The sequence below is a fragment of the Thunnus maccoyii genome, chromosome 5, assembly GCF_910596095.1.
Source record: "Thunnus maccoyii chromosome 5, fThuMac1.1, whole genome shotgun sequence".
In the NCBI taxonomy this organism is placed as follows: Eukaryota; Metazoa; Chordata; class Actinopteri; order Scombriformes; family Scombridae; genus Thunnus; species Thunnus maccoyii.
The window spans coordinates 34,994,392-35,020,898 of record NC_056537.1 but is presented as its reverse complement, the minus strand read 5'-3'; the positions used below and the strand labels follow the sequence as shown (position 1 = coordinate 35,020,898).

The 26,507-nt window shown below is 39.2% G+C and overlaps 1 protein-coding gene across 1 annotated transcript in view; it reads left to right on the top strand.

Moving 5' to 3' along the window:
• LOC121897579 (anoctamin-1-like) overlaps positions 1-26,507 on the top strand; it is a 165,777-nt gene that overhangs the window by 53,757 nt on the left and 85,513 nt on the right. Inside the window, exons 8-11 of the mRNA XM_042412150.1 lie at positions 4,929-4,984; positions 5,244-5,285; positions 15,846-15,910; positions 18,055-18,189. Coding sequence (XP_042268084.1) covers positions 4,929-4,984; positions 5,244-5,285; positions 15,846-15,910; positions 18,055-18,189 — 298 coding nt within the window. The remainder of the gene's footprint in view (positions 1-4,928; positions 4,985-5,243; positions 5,286-15,845; positions 15,911-18,054; positions 18,190-26,507) is intronic.

Below are 26,507 nucleotides of genomic sequence, written 5' to 3'. Positions count from 1 at the left end.
AGCAGTTTCATGGTATAACATCGAAATTCACTGTCGCAATGGTGTTCAGTGAAAACTCAAGATTTTGATAGCTTTTCATCACAAAGGTCTTTAGATGACACTGACCAAATTAGAATTCAGTGGGCTAGAATCTCTAGGAGGAGTTTGTTAAAATACAACACCTGGAAATGGCAAAATCTGCGCAAAAATTGAAATAAAATTCAAAATGGCTGACTTCCTGTTGAATTTAGGGTATGACTCCAAGACGTTTTTTTGTGCGTCTGGACAAGATACATGTGCCTACCAAATTTCGTTCATCTTAGTTGATTTTAGAGGAGGGGCTTCAAATTTGAAATTTTGTAGGTGGTGCTATGGAGCCATTTTGCCATGCCCATGTCTAGGACCCATAAAATATCAAATTTTTCACCACTTCTGACAAACGTGCAAAGTTTCATAAGTTTTCGAAAAGCTTTTGCCCCTCAAAAGTGCAAGTCTTTGGGGAGAGGAACAATAATAATTAAAGCTGCAAGGAGCGATGATTGGGCCCTCGCACCCTTGTGTAAGTCGCCATGTGGCGCAGTTGAAGGGCTTCTGTCACTCGCATGTAGATGTGTTCAGACCTGGGCTGTTTTCAGACAGTGCAAGAAGGAGATAAACATCACTTTCTTTGTCCTCTATTTTGCCTGCTGCTTGGGTTGCTTCCTTGAAATTTCATAGGGGCACTCTGGAGCCAGTTTGCATTACTGATTGAATATTGTCATGTAGATGTGTTCAGGCCGGGACTCTTATCAAACATGGAAAGTTTGGGGCAGATTAGAGCATTTACACTAAAGTTATAGCAGTTTCCTCTGTAATAGCGAAACATCAAAACTCAACGCCACGCCACAGCCACACGCTTCAACGATAACTAAATCTTTTAATCACAAACTAGTCTAGATGACACACACAGATTTTGAAGTTATTATGATGAATTGTGTAGGAGTTCGTTAAAATATAAGACATGTGAAATCACCAAAATTGACAACTAAATTCAAAATTGCCGACTTCGTTGGGTTTCAGCTATGGGTCCAAGAGACTTTTTTGTGCACCCTGGCATGATACATGTGTACCGATTTTCAGGTAGGTTTAATGTGGCGCGGGGGCTGCTTCATTGAAATATTGTCGGGGGCGCTGTAGAGCCATTCTGCCACACTTATGCCAGCCACCGATACGATATTATAGACTGTAAGACCTGCCATGTGTGTGCAAAGTTTTGTGAGTTTTCAAGCATGTCTTGGCCCTTAAAAACAGCTTCGTATTTTGTGGTGAACAATGGCTTCAGGAGTTATAATCATCAAGGTCTTACACCTTGGCTTACCAAATTTTATGTTTCTGACTAACCTGCTAGGAGTAGTTTGCAAAAGAGTGGCACTTAAAACTTCCTGTTGCCAGTAGGTGGCGATATGACTGTCACTAAATATGGGCCTTTACATGTGTTCAGACCGGGACTCTTAACAAGCACATAAAATTTGGAAAAGATCAGACAATGTGGAGTCAAGTTATAAGGCTTTGAAATTTCATGGCGAGACATCAAAATTCACTGCGTCGTCATGGCAACACCTTTCAACCAAAAAGTCACCAACTTCAGACAACACAAACTCCAAGGTTTTGAGGCTATTCTGAGTAAATTTGAGGTGGATCCTATCACCGTGCTACCCACAGAGAGTCAAAGCATAAAACATGTTACTTCCTGTTGCCAGTAGGTGGCGCTATGACTCAGATCCAATATTGACACATGGATGTGTTCAGGGCGGAACTCTTTACAAGCACAAAAGGTTTGGCTCTCTTAGGATCATGCATGCCGGAGTTATGGCTGTTCCAATTTTCATGGCGAAGGATCGAAACTCACTGCCCGGCCACACCCCCTTGGCAATGTCGAAAACTCACTGTTTTGATCTGTTTTTCATCTCCAAGGTCTGTAGATGATACTGACCAAATTTGAAGTTGCTGAGGTCAAATCTCTAGGAGGAGTTCATTAAAGTATGTAACCTGGAAATGGCAAAATCGGCGTCAAAATCACAAATTTGATCCAAAATGGCCAACTTCCTGTTGGACTTAAGGTATGTCTCCAAGAGACATTTTTGTTGCGTCTGGTCATGATACATATGCATACCGAATTCTGTTCTTCTACGACGATCCGTGTCTAGGGGCTCAATTTTCTTAATTTTCTAGGGGGCGCTGTCGAGCCATTTTGCCCCACCTTTTTGCAAGACCCATAAAATATTTAATTTTTTACCACTTTTGATGTATGTGCAAAGTTTTTAAAAAAAAAAAAACAACTTTTCATGCATGTTTAGGCCCTCAAAAATGCATTTGTTTCGGAAGAAAAATAATAATAATAGAGAAAAATTCCTTGAGTTACAATAGGGCCTGAGCACTGACAGTGCGATAATTCCTTAAATTCCAACAGAGCCTTCACACTGTCAGTGTTCGGGCCCTAATTAAAGCTGCTAGCAGCAATGATCGGGCCTTCGCACCTTCATGCATGTCGGGGTTTGACGCAGTCAAAGGGTTTTTATTGCAGGCATGTGGATGTCTTCAGGCATGGGCTTTTACTGGACATTGCATGAAGTAGTTAAATATGACTTCCTGTTTCCACTATGAGGCACTAGAGAGCACCAACAATTGTATGTCATGTCGCTGTATATCATGTAGACCACACCATGTAAATTCCATGTTAATCAGATGATGTTTGTCATATCAGCCTGACTTCCTGTTGTCAGTAGGTGGCGCTCCGACTATGACTCAATACTGAAATGTAGATGTGTTGGCCAGGACTCTTATCAAGCACGATAAATTTGTTGCAGGTTGGACAATGTACATTCAAGTTACAACAACGTCCCGCTTCATGGTGAAACATCGAAGACGGCAATGGCCCTGGCTAGGCGGCAAATCTTGTCAGTCAACATTTTGATAATTTTTCATTGTAAAGGTCTTTCGATGAAACTGACCAAATTTGAAGTTGGTCGAGTGAAATCTCTAAGAGGAGTTTGTTTAAATAGAACGCCGAATTTCGTTCATCTACGTCAAATTTAAAGGTGGGGGCTTTTAATTTGAAACTTTCTAAGGTGTGCCCTCGCGCCATTTTGCCACGCACATGTCCAAGAAGCATAAAATATTAAATTTTTCACCACTTCTGATGCATGTGCAAAGTTTTCAAGCATGTTTAGCCCCTTAGAAATGCGTTTCTTTTGTAAGAAGAATAGAATTCACACAATGAAATATATAAAGGATATACATATGTATATATATGTATATATATATATATATATATATATATATATACATATATATGTGTGTGTGTGTGTGTGTGTGTGTGTGTGTGTGTGTGTACATTGTTGTATTTTAACATACAACAATGTATGACATCCATACATTCTTGTCATATTATGCCACATTTTGATTTGAATTAAAAGCAAATATATACATTGTCATGGATACTGTTATGCTCATCTGTCAGAGATCATAAAATACAGCTGTAGGCTATAACAAAACAATGGACAGATGATGCGGTTCTGCTGCACATTATATTTAATTGACATGATGGTTCCAAAGTGAGTATGTCTCATTTTGTTAAATGCCTGTTGCCTCGACTCCTCTCTCTTCATGTCTCTTCCTTGCCTCCTCTGCTCGCATCTCAGGTGGGAAGGACTAAGACACAAGGAGAGGGGGCAACAAACAATCAAACTAAACATCATACATTTACTGAACAAATTCATGAAAATAAAATGCACATTTCTTGATAGAAATATTGTATGTAGGCCAATAGAAAAGAATAGGCCAAAAGAACCCCAAAAACATTGGCATCTCATAATTTTAGAGCCGTTATAGTAACTAATATGTTTTGTGTTGTGGACCAATGTAGCTATTACACATTTTGATGTGAGACTGGGTTGAGCAACTCCACCCCAGTGCAACATGATAATGTTTGTAGTTATTAAGTAGACCATTATTTCCCATAGACTGTATGTGAAGATGGACAACATATCACCACTTCCTACCACTATGTAAAAGTGAAGCCTTTTGTCTTACAGTACATGACAGCTTTATGATTCCTAATATTATTAGCCCAAATTTATACTCAAGCTACAAATAGATTCAATGGCTGAACCCTAGTGACAAAAATTAAATTGATTTGTTAGAACTCTCAAATACTTTGATGACTTGTATTTTAACATTTCCAGCACCTTACTCCCAGTTCATATCCATCAAGGAAGGGCAGAGTTGCATTCTCAGTGAGTGATGGAGACCATAGCAGCAACCTGAAACAGCTGGAGTGAAGCTTGATTAGGACTGAAGTAGAACCTGCAGGACATTACACCACCTGTTCCTTAGATGAATATCATTCTCTCAGTCTGCCCAGCCAGGAGAGACAGCGTGATGGTAATCTGGGTTGGTGTGTTCATGGGAACATAATCTTAAATTGTTTCAGGCAGAATCACGCAGGGGTTGGGCTGTAGCTGCTGGACATTTGTGTAATCCTTCACATGCTCTTTTTGTGAAATCAAGTTTTGTTCCATTAATTCTGACGTGATGTCATGATTTTCCTTAGTTGACACTACATGCAGTCGAAAGTTTTGAATGTGACATATAGGACTTATGAGCAGTGTTGGGTAAACATTGTTGCAGAGAACCTGAACTGAATTGAATTATTTGCAAAAGTAACACTTAACTGAAAGTTAAAGTGTTCACATCAAACAAAAATGCTCACTTGGCTCCTCTGATGGAGTTGTGACAGAGGTGGGACGCATGCACTGTTCTCAAAGCTTCACACATAACCACCTGGAGGTAGCCTACTAATGAATAATAGAACTCCAGGCCTCAATGAATCTGTTGTGGTCATATTCACTGTGCTTTGATATAAAGATGTGACACCTGTTATAACACCTGTGTTTGTGTTCTCTCTGCAGGTATCACCAGTCTCCTGGGCAGTGGTGTCTATACAGCAGCCTACCCTCTTCATGATGTAAGTAGGATCCTGGCACTAGTAGATCTTTATTATAGGTGGTACTGGTTCCAAATATATATATGCTTGTGTTTTGAAGCTGTTGTAATCAGTCACATTTTTAATAATCACTAAAAGATTAGTTGAAAAAAAATGCTGGCACTAGTAAACTACTAAACTAAAACTTCTGAATTAGTCCATCCTAGATTATGAAATCCTAGTATAATATGCTGTCAGTGTGTGTAGTGACTAGTGTTACTGCTTGTCTTTCCTTTTTCAGGGAGATATTGATGAGGAGAGCGCAGAGTTCAATGACAGAAAGGTAAGAAGGTTATTTCTAAACTTATTGAAGACAGTATAAGAAGCTTAACAGACTTTTATTCATATTTTGCATTTGTACCACAACAGCTTTATGCATGGTCATAGAGTATAGAGTCCACATTGGAACACCCACTAGGACCACAAAATAATCTGTCACCACTTCAGCTTTAATCCTGGAACACAAACAAATTAGGTCTGTTTGAATATGCTAATCGTGTGTCAGTTCACTGAATATTTTTTTTCTCTTGCAATGTGACCCATACATATGGATCCATTTTATTATCACAGTAATTTGTGAAACAGTCATGAAATTTAATCTATAGATTTGTGTATATGGACACAAATTTTCCATTTTTTCATGACACTCAGTATGACTTTCAAACTACTGTATTTCAAATGGAAGTATGTTTCATGCCTGTGCCACTTTTTTTTTCTGTCAGTCGGGACTTGGGAGCACAGAAGCTGTATTGTTTTTTCTCATTAACTATAACTGCCACATCACTCAACATTTAATCACAAGATTTTATCGCTGTTTTTATTTGATTTTAATTTTATCAGTACAGTAGTGATGTGCGGATTGCAGGCACCATAGTTAAGCCACGCATCAGGCGGGCCAAGTCATTAACATTAATATAGCAGGGTTGCAGCTGGGTGAAATATTACATAATTAATGAGGAAAATATTAATAATATTAATATTAGTTGTGTTGTTATTGTGTTTCTTCTCCTTCCTCTAATGAAACACAGTGCTACTGCCACCATCTGTTTTGTCACCAATATGACTATGTTTCTGCAAAGCTCCATTTTCCCGTACACACTACCACACCAAAAAAGAACTTCTTCTTAAAACCAGCCTACTTCAGTGCATAGAATGTATAAAAATAATGAACACAGCCACTGTGATGTCAGCCATCGGTTTTTGGACTTGTGTTTTGAAGCCACGAGTTTGGCATTTTGACTGTCACCACCTTGGATTTTTGGAGCCAAAACAGGCCTAAAACCATTAAAACAAAATGTTCTTACTGGAGAAACTGAACATCCTGCTCCTTAGAGGGTCTTTTAGTACGTCCAAATGCTGAACAAGACTTTTTTTAGGCCACCAAAATGTTACAGTTAACTTTCATGAATTGAAAACACACTGAATTAGCGACGGCTACAGCTACACTCTGTAAATCTTATGGATCTTATGGGTTATGCCATGGTTACATCACATAACCAACATTTTTGCCATGGTAGCAACTTGTCAATCACAATGTAGCCACGCCGAAAAGCATACGCTGCTTTATCGTCAAATTTATGCTGTCATGCTGTATTGAAGAAGACTTGAAACTGGTGATTAAGACCATAAACTCATTAGGAAAGTGTTTACTGATGTAATACATCGAGTGAGAAGTAGTTTGATTTTCCCACAGACTTCCATATTCAGACTTTTTTTGGAGCCAGTGGAGTCACCCCCTGCTGGCCACTGTACTTCCGCATTGACTTTTTCCAGACCCAGAACTATCTGCTTGACTTCAGTGTAATGTGTAGTGTTACACTGGGGGTGTGCCTGAATACAAATACATTATTTGTATGGCAAATACAAAGCACAAATTGTGGGGGTTTTTTATGAATCTTTGTTTCATACAAATGTTTTAAAAATTATTTGTTTTTGGGAGGAAAAAAACAAAATATGTCAAATACCAGCACGCAGGTCAGTTACATCGCTATCTCAGTCTCTCTCTTCTGCTCCACTGTTAGGTCTATCAGCAGGTCTGAACGAGGGGAATCATATCAACCTGCTGCATGACACATATTTCCTTATTTGGACATTACTTCCAGAGTTGGGGGTGTTCCCCAGAGATAAAGCTGTGCTACTGACACACGCAAACTGCTCCCTAGGGACTCTCCATAACCTGTTGTTCCCCTTCTCCTTTCCACAAAGTTAGGTTGTAAAAAATAGGCAATAAATGAAAAGTACAAAGCAACAATCACCTTTGAAGTTCTTTCCTACTCATTACATGGTGTGCTGTCTCTGTCTTATGGGTGTATAAATAGGTAGAGGTCTGTCTGCAATTAGGCGATGAGTAGAGTTTTAGCTCAGTAGTCGACACAGTCATCTATGATCTGGGAGACTCCAAACAGCAATTTCCAATTAAAAATACAGGGAACCTCTCTGTTTGTCAAGAAAGCCACTGTTCCCCCTGCCGTGCGTTTAGGTCACGCCACGGCCTTATTGAAGGGTAATACTCTTTACCCCTTATCCTGCGTTAATATGAAAACTTACTCCATCCTTTAAAATTCATGAATATGTAACCAAGAGAATCTCTTCTTGGGAATGATGCCTAAATACATTGTTTTAGGTATGGTGAACCATGAAGCCCTTACGGAAAGAAGAGATCTGTCCACCTTCAATTTTATCCATAACGATGTGGAATACCTGGCTTTGTGTCAGGACAGCAGACAGGTTCCCGCCAAAGCTATCCAGCTGCAATTTAACCAAGGGATATCTGTCAGAGAGTTTTATAATATGTTTACAGCTATGGGGAGACACCTGAAAGATTTACCTCTGAGCATCAACAGAGAGGAATTTGAACAGAGATACTCCTTGTTTGTGTTCAATCTCAATGCTAGCGAAGATGCAGATGCCTTGTCCCCCATTTCCAATGGAAGTTTAAGACTGGAGATGAGATTTAGAGTACCCCTACCTCATACAACCACTCTTTTTGTTTACATTTGTTACAAATCTATTTTGGAGATCAACTCAAAAAACAAGTTGTTGGTGGATTATTACTGAGAAAATGAATAATCATCAGTTGGAGGGTCTCATGTGTCATTCACTGGGTGATGCATTTTGCAGCGTGTGGGCCTCAGACCAGTTACCTTTACTGATGAGCTTGTTCAGACTTCCTGCCTACATGATTGTCATCACACACCCCACCCACGAACCCAGAGAGCACTGGCTAGCACTCACTCTGGATAAACATGAAAGTGCCACTTTCTTTTGGCTTGTTTGGATTCCCGCCTGATTTTGCCTATTACCCAAGAGCCATCTTGCAATTTTTAGAAAACCGCTCTGAAAAAATATTATACCAGAAAAGATAACTTCAAGACGTGTCTATGGCTTGTGGTCAGCATTGTGTTTATTTTTTATGTCATAGGGCCTGCAGGTTACCTTTGGAGGTTGTGCTATCCTCGTATCATGATGATGTGATTAAAAATGACAAGATGGTATCCAGTTTTGTGAAAAATATCAACATTGTATTTTCCGTTGACTTCATCTTCAACTTCATCTTCTCCTTCATGCAATCCCTCAGTTGTAAGCCAACGATATTCCTCTTGAGCTTGAGGGTTAGTTACTGAGGATAGAGGGATGTTGAGTTCCGAGTATTTAAAAAACCTGTCCAACTCTTAGAAGGTAGGGTCTGATTTTTAAACAAATCAATCATGTGTGACCCTTTTACCACTTTTCCTTTATAAATAAACTCTCCCTTTGAGGTACACCCATCCTTGCTTTTGGCTAATTTATTCATGATATACTGAGCATTTTTACGATCATGTGGAGGAAGGTTTTGTAACACATCATCTGCTGTTTCATCCAGGCTTCTTCTTCTTTCCTCTTCTTCTTCTTCATTTTGAGTCAAGGTTCTCCTTCCGTCATCAGAGTCTTTAGTAACAGTCAGAGCTTTCTTCTCCCTTTGTTTGATCAGGGTTAGGTATCTTTGCAGCAGAGCGTTGTATTTTTTTATTTTTTTTCAGGATTCAGCCCCGGTTTGTTTAATATAGCCTTCATTTTTACATCCAAATCATTTTCGGCCGTACGTCTCATGGATGGTGTCCGACAGACATAAAACTGTCTGACTCATACGGTTAAACTGTTGAAACGTCACCAGAAACATCTTTTGACTCACCCTCTGTGCCATTTGTTTTAGTTTTTATTAATGAGTGCTCCTATAAGCTGTCCCAACGATAGGAACAACCGCTGAAAGCGGTGGTAGAAGAAACCCTCCAGATCCGTGTGCCCTGTGTTTGCATTTTAGGCTGTTTTTTTTATCCGCCAACAATTTGATAATTTTCTTTTGTCTTTTGAGTTTGTTATACTGATCGGCTGACAGGGGTATATTTCCTCTTAAAACATTCAGAGAGAGTTTACAGAGACTGAAGAAAGTCGGAGGAGCAATGACTATGAATATCTTTGTCTCTGAGATGTGGCATAATACAAAGCTCGCCATAAAGGAGCGTTTCTTTTTATCCATGCTGACATGTGGAATTAGGAAGATCTCGATTTGGGTAGATAGACGACCAGCCACTGATCAGGTAACAACCCCGACCTCAGTCTGTATTGCTCTGGACAAGTAGGGGTGAGGTCAATGATTAAATATCCATCAGGATCTTTAGTAGTATCTTCAAATGATGGTCGGAGGCTTGAAAAATGACTTCGTTCAGGATAATCCAGTGATTCTGATCAGGCGGAAACAGGTTTTCATCTTCGAAAGAATCAGGTATTTCAGGTCTTTCAACAAATTCAATATTTTTATTCTTCTTTTGCAGTTCAGTATACATGGGTTGAAACAGAGTGTATATCCATACAATATTTTCAGGTACTCAAGACAAAACATCTTGACAATTTTCCACGAAAACGCCTTTTGGATACTGACATTTTCAGTATCCAAAAGGCAAGGTTTGACCTGTGGAAATCAACCATCTCTTATCAAACACAACTCGAAACTCTTTCTGAAATCTTTCTCTTTTCTCTCTTTCTCTTTCTCTCTCTTTCTGACACACTCAGCAGTGCCGTTCTACACGTACCCCTCCACCAGCTCGAGTTGACCCATTTGCAACATTCGTGTGTCTGAGTAATGCCCTTCATGCACAGCACTATTTGCTTGTTTTTAGGCTGATAGGCATAACTTTAAGGACCCGCAGCCACAAAGTCCTGTATGCTATCACCACCCAATTGGTCTGTCAAATTCCCCAAATAATTTCCCAATTTGAGTCGAGGTTCTCCCTCTTTTGACATAGATCAAGCTGTCTGCGTTGTAGAAGAGAACCCGCTCCAAATAGCTGTACATCTTTAAACGGCTGTAGGCTGTGGTGAATGCTGCAATAAAGACATTGTCAACCTTGTTTGGTGGTGCAATATAGTGATCGCCGTTACTCCATTGAATGAGAGCCGTTGTATCGTTGAGGAAGGAAAAGTATTTGATTTTGTATTTTTCTGAAAACATGTAACTGAAAAATTCTTCGGGGGCACTGACTAGGTCTGGTTCAGGTTATTTCTCTGCGCAAACTTCCCTCAAAAGGTATTTAAACAGAGCTTAGACACTTGTCTTTTAGCCTGGTTTGATTTAATTTTGTTGGCGTCTAGCAAAATGCCCTGATTGGTCTTGTAATCCCTAATGTACTTTTCTCTACTCTCTTGATCTGTAGCCTCAGGGGGGTACCCTGATGCTCCCTGTTTACCCTTCAGAAAAGTGTGCATGTACTTGACAAAGATGGAATCACTCTGTCGATCAAAGTGCCACACCTCCGTGACATTACATAATTGATACCCCATCTCCAAGGCCTTGTTAAATTCGGGAGTGACCCAAACCCTCGTCAACACTCTGGTGTTGTCGTTGTGTGTACATGCACCATCCTGAAAATTAAGCTTGGCGCATGTACAGCAGAAGACGAACACCAGTTTACCTGCAGCTGTTCTGTGAGGTAAAACAGGGAAAAACAAACCCAGAGGTGGGTAGACAACGGCCCTGATTATCCCAAAGTAGTTTTGAGGCTCTTGGAAATCTGTGTAGATTATTTTAGGGTGTCCTAGAGGGTAAGGAAATGCACAGTTGACGTGGGGATACAAGAATGTCATATATACGTACTGTACAGTTTCATTCGGATGCGCCATATAACTCAGCCTCACAGCACTCATCCTACTGCCGTACAGAGCATCATGGGGTGAGAAAGGTTGAGGAGCTTTGTAATGTTCAAGAAACTCCTTCAATCCCTGATGGGATTTTCAACTCAACCCAACGATGCTCTCTCGTGATAATCACTTTGATGCCATGGGCAGACCGTAGCGTCTGTAATTTCTCTTTGCAGACCGCATGCAACGCGTCAAACAGTCTGCCGGTCAGAGGACAGGTCTTGTGAGGCTGAAAACAGGACGGACAACCTTGGTAAAAACAACCCAGAAACTCCCATGCAAATTTCGCACTATCCACCTCTGCATAACCGTCTACATAGTATCATCCTATCTGTTTTTCACCCTCATTCAAAGTGTGTTGAATGAAGATGTTTTCTGTACGCACTACCCACTCTAACCACTGGATGATGGCGTATAAATAGGATTTGAATAATTCGATAATTGTCGGGTGATGGAATGACCAGGGTATTAGGAGGTAGGAAATTTGTGTGAAACACTGTCATGCAGGCCAAAGCGATGGTGACGCAGCTGAATGGGTTCACACCCGTTTCGTTGATGTAGCCTTTTCTTAAAACGCAGCAGGTCTCCGAGAGAATATCCACATCGTTTTGACAGCTTCTTTTTCAAAATTGAACGTGCCGTGATGTACCGTCTCATACCACATGTCAAATTCTTTCTTTCCCTCTTTAGTCATTTGCCCAACACCGTAAGCCTCAGGCAGGGGTTAGGGGCCTACGTAGTTCAGATGATTCTCTGAGCTAAACCCATGGGGAAAAAAACCCTTGGTTTTATCAGCAAAACCTAAAGCTTTTGGCAGGGCCAATAGATGCATGGTGAGAAAGCTGAGAGAATCAATGTACTTGTGTTCGTAATCTGTGTCTGTGAAACAAATGACTTTGCTGCCTTGCACGATAAGACTGGGCTGCATATTCAGAGCAACCATGGTGTTGATCACAGTGTAGCTGTCAAATCCTTTGACATTGTGAGCGATAGACAGATTTTTTGTACAAAGGTTGCCTGAAATGCGTGATAAACCATTCAGCCCAATCCACACCCTGAGCCTTCTATCTTATACCGTAGAGCATTTTTGTGCATACCAGAAAAGGGACATGTATGCCTGATGAGTGTACATATGTCTCAAAATCGTAGAATATCAATTTCTAGGTATGTTCTGTTGGCGTCGACAAAGGTTATATGTAACACCAGTGCACCTCATTCTATTTTACATTTCAATGTATGACAGTTGTGTGGTTTACCTTTACCGTTCATAGCGATGTAATGGCACATTTTGCATTTATCGCATTTTTTACGCAACTCACAGTTACTGACATATTTATTATTACAATGACCTCTGCATCGGTGAGTCAATAAGTTGTTATAACCCATGTAACAATAATCGCACGCATACTGGGTGCCTAGAAAGGCTTTCATGTTTATTACACTGTAGTAGTGGTTTTTGAACAGAAACATATACAGCATTTTTTGTCTTGTTGGGGTATCGGTCACAAATTTAGAGTGTACATTTATCATTGGTCCTGAAAAGAACTACAGCAACAGCTAACCCGAGGTTGAGGTGTCCCTGGTAAAACAACAAACAGGGTGGCTAACCCCAAGGATTAAAGGAAAAAAAAAAAATTTTCAAGCCACAGCCAGGTCATATTCCCCATCTGCAATTTGAAAAACATGTTACAGGTTACATCACTTGTTGCCTGCTAAACAAATAACACAATATGTAAATTTGTGAGATTTCAGCACCACACATAACCATGGAACTCTTTTCAAGTGGTCCTTGGATCTTGGGTTACTGTTCTGACTAATGTTCTTACTGCCTGGACGGCAATCTTGCAAGGAGCTCCTGTCTGTAGCCGGTTGATGGTGGAGTGATGATGCTTCCACTTTCAGATAATGGCCCCACTAGAGTAGGCTTGCCACGGTGGTCGATGTTACCAGTGTTACACAGTGTTGGACATACACCAATTACATGACTTGCCCACTGCCCATACTGTAGTTTTGTTTTTTCTTATAGAAACAAACCCATTTATTTCATTGTTATGTATCAGTGCCCATGTTCATCAGATTAAAAAACTCCAATATGTAAAGCATCAAGTGTGTTAACAATACTTAGTTGGACGGCGGACACTACAATTATAAACTGACAGTGTCTGCTTCAGGAGCGTCTGCAGAAGTAGTGTTGCAGCAAAAAGTAACAGCGACTCTCCCGCTCTCTGCCTGCTCAGCCTGCTCTCGGTGTGTGTCTCTCTCTGGATGACAGGCGAGTTGCTCCGGTTCTGGCTCTAAGTGGCAGTCGTCCTCTTGCTCGTCCCCGTCTGTGTGCACCGCAGCCTGGCTGTACACAGAGGACAACCCGTTGGCAGCAGCCTGAAGCCCGCCGCCACTAACTCTTAAATAAGGGGAAGATCTAAACTAAAAATCTATTGTCAAAGATCAAAATAAGCGCTCTACAAATGAGCCTCATTGATGAATATCTTATTTTGTAAAATGTCCGGTGTAACCAGTAGCACTGCTGTTGAAGTGATTGTGGATGCGAGCAGAACAGAGGGAAAGGTCAGCAGTAAGTTGTCAGTATGGCAGTAAATGTACAGTATAGACTCCAGTGTAACAGTTAACAAATGCTAAAAAGTGCTGGAAAAGTGAAGATGGTTAGCTCCAAAGTTAGCAACAATGGGTTAGCCTAACCTGAAGACGCAAAACAGAGAAATAGAACGGAGAAATGTGACTGCAGAGTTCACTGTGCACTTTAATCGATTGGATGAAGATTATGTATGATTTCAGTCAGCCAAGATTTCCTTTGGTTGACTACAGCCTTAGTTAAAATCCACAGCATGCAAATCGGCAAAAATGGCCGACTTCCTGTTGGGCTTACGGTTTGGGTCCAAGGGGCTTTTTTGTGTGTCTGGGCATGATACATGTGCGTACCGATTACTGTGTATGTCGATGAAACATGCTGCAGGGGATACAGTTTAGGGGTCGCTGTTGAGCCATTTTGCCACGCCCATGTTCAGGACCTATAAAATATCAAATTTTTCACCACTTCTGATGTATATGCAAAGTTTAACAACTTTTCGTGCATGTTTAGGCCCTCAAAAAATGCATTTGTTTTGGAAGAAGAAGAACCTTCACACCGCTTGGTGCTCAGGCCATAATAATGATGATAATAACAATAATAATAATAATGATAATAATAATAATAATAATAATAATAATAATAATAATAATGTCTATTGGATCTGAAGGAAATTATTATTATTATTATTATTATTATTATTATCTCTTCAAAAACAATAGGTTCCTCGCACTTTCATGCTCAGGCCCTATCACTTTAAATACAATAAAATGCCACGCTTACTGGATGTTTGACCTTTACTAAATGTAGAATATAGGTCACACTACCACAAATACTTATGTCTGTATTCTATGTCATTATGAATTTGGTATGAGATGTTTTGACAAATATTTGATTTTGGTTACCCAACACCACAACTGAAATCCCACAAAATACCAATGTCTAATGTTGTCTGTAACCCACATTAGATGGACATTAACACTCTGATGTTTAGCAGATGGACTTAAAACTAACAAAATATCAATGTCTAATGATGTTAGAATTTCAAGTTGTGTAGATGTTAACATTGTGATGTTTACCAGATGTTGGGCTTTGGCCACCATACCTCACAAATGAATGTCGGTATTCTACATCAAAATGATGTTTGGGAGATGTTGGATTATGGTTACTTAACACCATGACTTAAAACCAATAAAATGTCAACATCTAATGATGTATGTTTCACGCCTGCACCACATGCAGGTGTGAAACATACTTCCAATTTAAATACATTAGTTTGAAAGTCGTGTTGAGTGTCACGAAAAAAATGGAAAATTCATGTCCATGTACATGAATCTATAGATTAAATTCCATGACTATTACACAAACTGCCGTACTACTGGGTTGGTGGATCTCTTGCTGTTGGGGTGAATGGTTTTCTTTTGCAACATGTGCTTGTTTTTTTTCTATTGTGATAAAATAATCTCAACTCAAATGTCCACTTACCAGCTCTTTTCTGAGCTTCATGCATATTTGCAACAAAGGCAATGTCAAGAGTGAACTTCTATTCTCCAAGTCTATTTTTCTTCTTGCTTACATTCTTAGCACTTTATAGGGACAGTTTTAACTGACATGTTTCAAAAGCTCTATTCACTTTTCAATTGTACCTTTTTTAGAAAAATGTTTAAAGAATAAAGAATAAGTCAGGTGATATTCTATATTTTTCTAAAATTGAATAAATCCCTACACCAACAATGAATTAAGATTTTGGAGTTCTGTTCTTTAATCTTACATTGATCTGACAAACGAAAGATAAAATTTTAGAAAACTGAATTCAATTTTCCTATTTCCTGTTATTGATTTTTTTTCCCCCAACTGAGGAGCATTACACAGATTAGGGAGGCTCTTTCAGCTCAATTTGTGTTTGCCATATGACCTACACATTCAGGCGCTAACCAACTAGCATGGTTTTTCTAGCAGACAACTCTCCTTTTACTGTCATACATACAGAAGTGAACTTTAGTATTTATATTGCAGGAAAAATGCTGAAGTCATAATAAAACTGGAGAAATGATGCACATAAATATTGTTGATTGTCTTCCTCAGCTTTTGTATGAGGAGTGGGCAAACTACGGTGTCTTCTACAAGTACCAGCCCATTGGACTTGTGCGGTAAGGATGTAAACTTAGCTACCCTGTTAAACAACTAATAATGAATTGTTGTGATTTTAGTTGTCTGTGTGCTTGTGTCTCTGGACTACAAAATCACAAAACACCCTTTGTGTTAAGTCTGGCCTTGTTAGTGATAATGTTTTTTATTTCCTGACTTCCGAGTCCAGCGCAGGTCCAGAATGCAAACCTGTACTTGCCCCGCACTTTCAAAGCTCAACACAAACTGTTTATGATCTCTAAACCAAATATGTGCTGGTCACACCCACTGACTGTATATAAGTAAGTACAATGTGTCTCCACTTCTTACCATTATGCAAAAGTAAAGCCAAAATACCTCCTTTCCGGGAGCTGCCATCTTGCTTATGTGCTGTCATTTGGAGCCAGAGTCTGTGCAGTAGAGTCATGCAGCGGGATGACGGCCCGTGGAACAGGCCCCCTCAGCCATTCCACTACCTGACGGAGGTTTGAAAGCGGCTGTCACAGCTGTCAATCATGACGTCAGACCCCCTGTCTATATCATCAAATAACATTAAAAACAAACTTATCAGAAAATGAGTACTTGGACAAACATCAGCATTATAAGAACTACCTAAAATGACAGAAACCATCTTTGGGAAAAATCTGTTTGATGTTTACTTTGATTTTTTTAGTTTGGCTCATGTCCCATCCACTAACATGGAGGGAGCGGGACTTATGACCCATACTGCAGCCAGTTACCAGGGAGTGATCAAAATGTTTTGGCTTCACTGTTGGGGAGCTGTCATGACATCCATATTTATATACAGTCAATGGTCCATGTGTGTTTGTGCCTAGTGAATTTGCTTGCATCAGCTTGTATTTCACGAAATTAAAGCACAGTGCAGTCATTGATACTACAACAGGATGGCACCAAATCCTACACATACATAAGTTTAAAGCCACCATGACCTGGAGGCAGGGCATCGTCGATGGTGGTTCAATAGGAACGAGTGGACTATGGAGGCACTGGAGGAGAATGAGTCATGGTACGGGTGCCTCTTCCTCTCTGCCCCACTAACTGCCTCAGAGAGAGACAGACAAACAGATAGAGGGAGACAGTTATGAGCAGCGACATATTGGTGAGAAAAGGGAAGCAGGAGCGTGGCTTGGGTACCCGCCGGAAGAAGCAGCAGCAGCAGCAGCTTCAGTGCAAGCTGGGTGCAGATTGACAAACACTGGCAGCATGAGTGACAACGAGAGGAGGAAAAGACACCTGCACTGTGACTCATTCTCCTCTGCTGCTTCCATCATCTCTCCCTCTTTTTGTTTGCTCTCCTCAGCCCCTGTTCATATCTGATTTCAGCTAAAGATGCACTTGCACAAATACAACCACAGGAAATTTTATAGTAACTCGCACACTCTCAAAAAATGTGTACCAAAAAAAAAGGGTGCGACCAAATGAGGAAGTTGGTAGCACCAGTGGTACTAGTGGAAAAGTTACTCTGGAGCCCTGCTTAGAAGGTTTCAGACTTTGGTGAATTTTGTTTAAATTTATTTGTCTGTGTTATTGTGTTAATGATTTATGGGTGTGTAAATGGTACCCATTGTTTTGTAGAGAGAATCACTTTATCCAAGTAACTGCGACCCAAAGCGTATTTGTACACTTCAGGTTTATTATAGTCCGTTTTGTGAGTGTTGGGCTTTGAGCGCTTCCTGTGTACACATAGACGGAGGGCTGAAGCTGGTACTCTGCTAACATGCAGTCCCAGACATTGTGTAAGATGATAAATTCTTCTGGATGTTATGTTTGAAAATGTGGGGGTTGTATTATAGACAAGAACAAGACATTAACAGATGTGGTCTTTGAATGCAGTGAGAACTTACAACCAAGATAGTCTTGTATTAGGGCCAGAATGTCAGTAACCTCTTTGAGTGTTGCCATTATCTTTTATATTGTTCTAAAGGAAGATATTCCAGTGTTGGCAAGGGAAGACTGAACCTTGATCTGCCCTCTAGTGGATATATTTTTTTTTAATCCTCCAGATACACTGAAAGTATACAACCTTGTATGTGAACACTGCTGCTCTCTCTGTGTGTGCAATGGTAAAGATTCCTTTGTCTTGATACCAATATGTTAGTTTTGTCTGAATAATGAAATCATGATTTGCATTTTTTGTGTTGTTTAGGAAGTATTTTGGTGAGAAGATTGGCCTGTACTTTGCATGGTTGGGTCTGTATACCCAGATGCTGATTCCTGCCTCTCTTGTGGGAGTCATTGTCTTTCTGTATGGATGTGCCACAGTTGATGACAACATACCTAGGTAAAGACACATGCATGCACATAAATACACTTTGAGCACAAAAATGAAGCAAAGTCTATGAGCTATTTTGATGGGACTTGATTGTCAACTTATTTAATTCTTTACCCACTCATTCTCTGCTGCAGTTTGTTTTGCCAAAGCAGTTGCTGCTAATTCTACATGTTTTGCTCTTGCTTAATGTACGAGAGGATTCTTTTTTATAACTAGGGCATAAGTGTCATTAGTCAAAGGATTTGACTTGCAATTTTCTGTGTTTTTCTTATTGACAACAAATCTCATGTGCAGATTTCTCATCTTATTGACAACAAATCTCATGCAGAGGCAATCCAACAATGAATTAATCCTACTATATATAATATGCATATAGAGAACCCTTTCAGGTTGATTCAAGACCACCCTGTTGGGGTTCTTTTCACAATAATGGCCCACTCGCTGTACATTATGCTGCTTATTACACAGTTATTTACTAAAGAAATCAATAATCTGGCACAAAATATTGATTTAGAAGTAATTTTATTAATTTAAAAATGATTTTATTGCTTCTGCTAAAAAAAGAAATAGTCCGTTAGATTCTACGGTTGGAACTGTGTGCATAGCAACGTGAATATCTATGAAAACTCTGTAGCCTTCTTAAGATTATAAGCTTTGTGGTTCTTTATATATTACTGTATACTAAGAAGATACATAAGAAACACATGTAAATCATGTGATATGTTGTCTGTTTTTGATGAGAACATAAATCTGTTTTCAAAATAGAACAATACTATATATATATATATATATATATATATACATATATACAGTACAGACCAAAAGTTTGGACACACCTTCTCATTCAATGAGTATCCTTTCTTTTCATGACTATTGACATTGTAGATTCACACTGAAGGCATCAAAACTATGAATTAACACATGTGGAAATATGTACTTAACAAAAAAGTGTAAAACAACTGAAAATACGCCTTATATTCTAGTTTCTTCATAGTAGCCACCTTTTGCTCTGATTACTGCTTTGCACACACTTGGCATTCTCTTGATGAGCTTCAAGAGGTAGTCACCTGAAATGGTTTTCACTTCACAGGTGTGCCCTGTCAGGTTTAATAAGTGGGATTTCTTGCCTTATAAATGGGGTTGGGACCATCAGTTGTGTTGTGCAGAAGTCAGGTGGATACACAGCTGATAGTCCTACTGAATAGACTGTTAGAATTTGTATTATGGCAAGAAAAAAGCAGCTAAGTAAAGAAAAACGAGTGGCCATCATTACTTTAAGAACTGAAGGTCAGTCAGTCCGAAAAATTGGGAAAACTTTGAAAGTGTCCCCAAGTGCAGTCGCAAAAACCATCAAGCGCTACAAAGAAACTGGCTCACATGAGGACCGCCCCAGGAAAGGAAGACCAAGAGTCACCTCTGCTGCGGAGGATAAGTTCATCCGAGTCACCAGCCTCAGACATCGCAGGTTAACAGCAGCTCAGATTAGAGACCAGGTCAATGCCACACAGAGTTCTAGCAGCAGACACATCCCTAGAACAACTGTTAAGAGGAGACTGTGTGAATCAGGCCTTCATGGTAGAATAGCTGCTAGGAAACCACTGCTAAGGACAGGCAACAAGCAGAAGAGACTTGTTTGGGCTAAAGAACACAAGGAATGGACATTAAACCAGTGGAAATCTGTGCTTTGGTCTGATGAGTCCAAATTTGAGATCTTTGGTTCCAACCACCGTGTCTTTGTGCGACGCAGAAAAGGTGAACGGATGGACTCTACATGCCTGGTTCCCACCGTGAAGCATGGAGGAGGAGGTGTGATGGTGTGGGGGTGCTTTGCTGGTGACACTGTTGGGGATTTATTCCAAATTGAAGGCATACTGAACCAGCATGGCTACCACAGCATCTTGCAGCGGCATGCTATTCCATCCGGTTTGCGTTTAGTTGGACCATCATTTATTTTTCAACAGGACAATGACCCCAAACACACCTCCAGGCTGTGTAAGGGCTATTTGACCAAGAAGGAGAGTGATGGGGTGCTGCGCCAGATGACCTGGCCTCCACAGTCACCGGACCTGAACCCAATCAAGATGGTTTTGGGTGAGCTGGACCGCAGAGTGAAGGCAAAAGGGCCAACAAGTGCTAAGCATCTCTGGGAACTCCTTCAAGACTGTTGGAAGACCATTTCAGGTGACTACCTCTTGAAGCTCATCAAGAGAATGCCAAGAGTGTGCGAAGCAGTAATCAAAGCAAAAGGTGGCTACTTTGAAGAAACTAGAATATAAGACATATTTTCAGTTGTTTCACACTTTTTTGTTAAGTATATAATTCCACATGTGTTAATTCATAGTTTTGATGCCTTCAGTGTGAATCTACAATTTTCATAGTCATGAAAATAAAGAAAACTCTTTGAATGAGAAGGTGTGTCCAAACTTTTGGTCTGTACTGTATATATATATATATATATATATATATATATATATAAATAATATGAGAGATAGATAGATAGATAGATAGATAGATAGCCTGTTTAACAGTGTGAGTATCCATAATAGTATGGTTGAAAGAAATGAGAAAAAAGTCAAGAGGAAGAACAGATACAGAGAATGGGAGACAAGGGGAAAAGTTTGATTAATGATTTGAGACAGTAGGGCCTCTTCTGCTTCCTGTCTGCTTCTCATCATCCACAGGATATTGTGACACATGCTGCCATTTCAACTCAATGCAGGCATATACCACACACGCTTAGTACAAGTGTTAATATCAGAGTTTCACTCTGGCACACAACCACACAGTAAGACAAGCCAGATCCCCTGTCAGTCTGTTTCAGAATGTTCTCATTGTGTCCACAGTGTAAGGAAGTTGACTGCTTCAATCAGACTGCCTGATGGGAGTAATTCCATGGAAACATTTAAGGAGGAATAACAACCAATACAAATCTGTATTTTGAGATCTGAAAGACACCAATTAAAGAGTTGTTACTACCATTATATTAAACAGATTTAAATGTTGTGTTATTTTAATATTTAAAATATGCATATACATTTTTTTTCTGTTAGTCTTTTCTCATGTCCTCTCTAAACAACAACAATAGAGAGGAAGAGGTCCTGTTGAAGAGAAAGCCTAAAATTGATGATTGTGTAGCAATTATACTTACACACTCAGGCTCTTGGAAGTGGTCAAAGTGACCTTCTCTGGCACTAAGTATTTTTTAGACTTTTTTTTTTTTAGTCTTTTTGAGCTCATTATCTGTGACAACTATAACTTTTGGCAGCTTGATTGATGATTCAGACCACAGTCTGTTTCTGCAGTGAAGATGCTGGAAGGCGCTTTGGAATTGTTTTCATTCGTCATTAATTTATATCTTTCATGGAAGAACCTTCATAAACTGATGGTTAAACTGGGCTAACAAAACATTTTTAGGCCTGAGTAACTCCTAAAGACGCACAATTACAACACTGGTACTCTTCAATTATGATGTGACAAAAAAAGAAAACAAGGAACAACAACCAAAACCAACATGGAGAGGACAGACCCTGCTAGCAAAGTGGGGGACTTTACCACCGTCAAAGCTACTCAAAGCCTAAGTAGGGGCCACCCATTCAAAACTTAACTGAAGCAAGAAATAAATGACTTCAAAAGTGACTTAAAAAAGGACATTAGGCAGGGATTCAAAAGTGTTGCTGGAGATGTCCATAACCACAAATCCTTCAAGTAAAAGTAGTGGACATAGAGGGAAGGTCAAACCACAATAATATCCACATATGACATAATATAAAGCACTAGTGAAACACTTACTAGTGAAACAAAATATAATGTAACACAAAGGGTCGATGAGTACATGATATTACATGTGAAAGAATACACACGTACTCACACACATATACAGATAGTAATGTTGATATTACAACACAAGGTTTAGGTTAGTGATTTTAAAACAGAGATCTTATAACCCCGACAGGTTTGGGGTAGCTACATGTTAAGGAGGAAAACAGTTAGTGATTAGGGTTCCCAGCCGGTGAAATTAGGAGAGGTCACACTGAACAGAAAAAAGATGTGTTTTCAGCCTGGATGTTGATTTGAAAGTATCAACAGAGCTTGCCTCCCAAATGTGCAGTGGTAGATTATTCCAGAGAAATAGAGCTCAGTGGGCAAAGGTTTGACCACCAAAAGTGTTCTTATTGAATCAAGGAACTGGAACCGAGAGTACATAAAGGACGTGATGGACTATACAGAGCAATAGGGCTGGAGATATATGAAAGAGCCAATCCATTTAAAGCCTTAGGTAAGAAGGGGGATTTTGAAATCAGCTCTTAAAAAAAAGTGCATTACAGTAGTCTATTTTAGATGTTATGAAGGCATGTATGAGGATTTCATCATCTGAATTTGATAAAAAAAAATATTTATCTGGGCTATTTTATGAAGGTGGAAGAAGGCAGTCTGTTATATACTTGATATGTGGCTCAAATGTAAGGGATGGATCAAATACTGTTCCCAGATTCTTAATTGTATGGGTCTGAGAAATTGTGCAGCCATCAAGATTAATGTATAAGTCTGTAAAAAGCTATATGAATCTAGCTGGACCAACAAGCAGCATTTTGATCTTTTGACCTCTGTGCATTCAAATGCAGGAAACTATTGCACCAGTGATGGACTTCTGACAAACATTTCTCTAATTTAACTAGCTGGGAGGAATCACTAAATGTTACAGGAAGATACATTTAGATTTGTGTGTCATTAGCAAAGCAGTGATACATCATGTTTTGTTTTTTGAAAATGTAACCCAAGGGCAGCAAATAAACACAAAACAGAAGTGGACCGAGTACTGATCCCTGTGGGACACCATATTTGACCTTTTTAGAGCAGGAAGACATTGTTTTAATATTTGAAATACTTTGTTTTCTATCAGTCAAGTATGAATGAAACCAAGAAAGTGCCAGCCCATTAAGACCAATACAGTTCTCGAGTCGTCGTAGGAGGGTGTTGTGGTCCACAATGTCAAAGGCAGCACTTAATCAAGTAACAGCAAAACAGATGAGAGATCAGAGTCCATTGCAATTAAGAGATCATTAGTTACCTTGGTCACTGCAGTTTCAGTAGAGTGTTTGGGTCTGAAACCAGACTGAAACTCATCAAGAAGGTTATTACTGGATAGATGGGCAGGGAGTTGACCACCTTTTCTAACAGTTTGGATATGAAGGAGAGATTTGAAATCAGCCTATAATTTTTCAGAGATTGTGGGTCAAGGTTGGGTCTTTTTAGTAACGGTGTAACCACAGCTGTTTTAAAAACAGTGGGAATGATACTAGAGCTGAGGGATTTATTGATGATGTCAAGAAGAGGGTTTCCTATCACAGTGAACATGTCTTTAATGAGGTTGCCAGGGATGGGATCCAGAACATGTAATTGATTTGGAGCTAGTGACAATTTGAGAGAGAATGTTTGAATCAACTGGATCAAACTGAAAAAGGTGGCTGATGGTTTGGTAATAAGTATGAGAAAGAAGTAGAGGGTGAGAGGGATCAGGGAGGGAGGGAGAGGGACACAGCTTTACCAGTGATATCATTCTTGGTTAGTTTAATCGTTTCAATTAAAAAGTTATTAAAAACCTTGTCTGTAAAGCAGGAGACCAGTGTGGGCGGGATTGTTTTAGTGAGCCTATCCATAGTGTTGAATAGGGTAATATTTAGATTTAGCTTGCCTTAGGGTATATTTATATATTATAAATATATAAATATACCCTATATATATTATTATATATAAATATATAATAAATATATATATATTTATATAATATGTGAAAGGTATATAAAAAATGCAGATGAAAAAATGCAGATGCACACATCTTACCTCAAGATGTTGCTACAAGCCTCCTCTCTCAAACAATGTAAATACATTTCCCCTCTCACTCCAGTCTCTAGATTCCAGATACAGATTCTCTCTTCCTTTAAACACTTTTTACACATATCATACATTCTCAAAGTAAACTAATCCTGCTGCCACTAATGATGTAAAAATCTCTGAGCTAAAGCTCTAACTTTTGGCAAACAAATTTCTCCTCAACAAAATGGGAACTTTTTTTTTCTCTTATTTTAGGGATTGTCTGTCGGCCCAGTGGTTTATAACACTGTTCTCATGGTCAGCTTTCCCTTTTTAGATGACAAGGTTCTGTGTTCAATATCCGCTCTTTGTATTGCTCCTCATAATATTGCTTTTATGAACAAAGTTAGACATTTATCGTGTACCATCATTCAATGCAACTTGAGTGCTCTTCAATATTACTTAAAACGTAGATTGATATGGATGTTAGCAGCATCTGTGAATGTCAATTAATGTTGTCTGAGTATTCCAATTGTTTAACATCATGCCACTTCTGTGCCTTTTTAGATCCAAAGGTTGTTAGTTCAACCCCTGCTGAGGGCAGCACTCATTTGAGTTGATGGCAAAATAAATGCAGAAAAACACAGGTGTTTTTAATCTGCTAATTGATGTTGCTAAACTGTGATTTCAAATAAGAAACCTCACCCTTTCCCTTTCTCTGTTTTCAACTGTCAGTCACCTCAAACCTTTAGGTTTCATGCACGATTCAAAACTATCTTTATCTCACAAACACAAACAACACATACAAAAACAACATCAGATACTGGCATGCACAAACACATACACATAATTGTCAAGAAAACTGTCTGGATTTTTCATGCAATTAAATGTCTATACATAATGTTCAAATCTCTGACCTAGAAGCTTCATTTTAGGCAAATCAATTTTTCCTCACAATGTGAATTTGCTCTGTGTTTCATTGACCCCCTGATGGCTCAGTGTTTGAGGTAATGGTGTGCTTTCTCTGTTAGATTGCAAGATTGTGGGTTTGATACTAGGTAGGGCATTTCTCATATCACTGCTTTTATGAATAAAGTTGCTTCATATGTTTATCATGTGCTGTCATTCAATGCAACTCCAGAGCCCTTTAATATTAGAAAGTCAGTGTGACAACTCTTTTCTATGCAAGTAAGTCTAAATATGAAAATCTGATCTTGCTCCTCCTTTGCTGTTATAAGGAGACATTAAGGGCATTTGCTCACTTAATGTAGCATCTAAAGTTTTCTGTTCAAGTTTCCACAGTGCCAGAAGATTTCAGGTTTTTTAAGCTTCAAATGCATTCTTGGCTTTGAGACTTTGCTTCAGTAACTTACAATTGAGTAATGTCTTTTTGGCCTCCCATTTGTGTGATACTGCTACATTAAGAGACAGGTTTTTGATGACATTTACAAAAATGAAGTGTTACAACTCTAGTGGTTGTAGTTTGGACTTGAAGTGTGAGAAAACACAACTCCACTTATCAGGCCCCACTTAAAAAACCTGCATTTGAAAATGCACACATCCAAAGTGAATATTTGAAGTTTCCAGGTCATGAGAAATGTGTGGTTTTCAGATACAAGCACAATTTTGCTTTTCAACTTCAAAGCTTGCTACAAATCTTTGTACTAACCCAAGTTTTCCCAACATCATGAAAAAGCCAAAGATTTCAAATAAATTTATTTTCACTTCAGCAAACATTTACATAGGATCTTACTAGTGGTTTTAACATAACGCAACTCAAGAGTTTAAAAGTAAAACAAAACACTTCCTCTTTAGCATTTCTGAACATTGAGAATTAATTATTATTATTTTTTTTTTTAATCTTAATCTTCTCAAATTTATATTTTAAAATGAACTTGTTCAATGAAATTAAGTTTTAGCCACAAGAGGAAAACATTACTGAAAACAGAAAATTGAAAGCTAAAGTTTAGGTTTAACTTTATAGAATGAAGTGCACACCTATGGCAGTTCTCAGGGGGACATCTTGTCTGGCCACAGTTACTCTTTTGATTGAGCTCAGCTGGACAAAAACACATGACAATATTACCACTTTCAGTGAGTGGCAGAGGCAATGCCATTATTAATAATTCCAATCTATGAAAGCTAGATAGTACATGCAAAAGAATGTTCACTGAGCACCACCTGACCCCTGGCCATAATGAAGGCAGGAAAGTCTGTCACGCTGAGGTGTGTGACAGAAGGTGGTTTGAGGAGAGCCTCCACTTCAGCCTCCAGGGCGGGTGAGCAGTCAAGAGGTGCCATTTTGAAGAACAAGGTCTCACAGCTTATGCAGGTCTAGAACTGTGGCAGTTGACCTCTAAGGCTGTAACCCCTTATCATATATGTATCACATATGGCCACTTTCCCAGCAAATTCTTCAAAGAGAGTGACTTCGGTTACACTGTCCCCATCACTGACAACAGTTAGTAGTTTTTTTGTTTTTTTTTAATAACGTCGACTTTGCTGCCATCATCAGA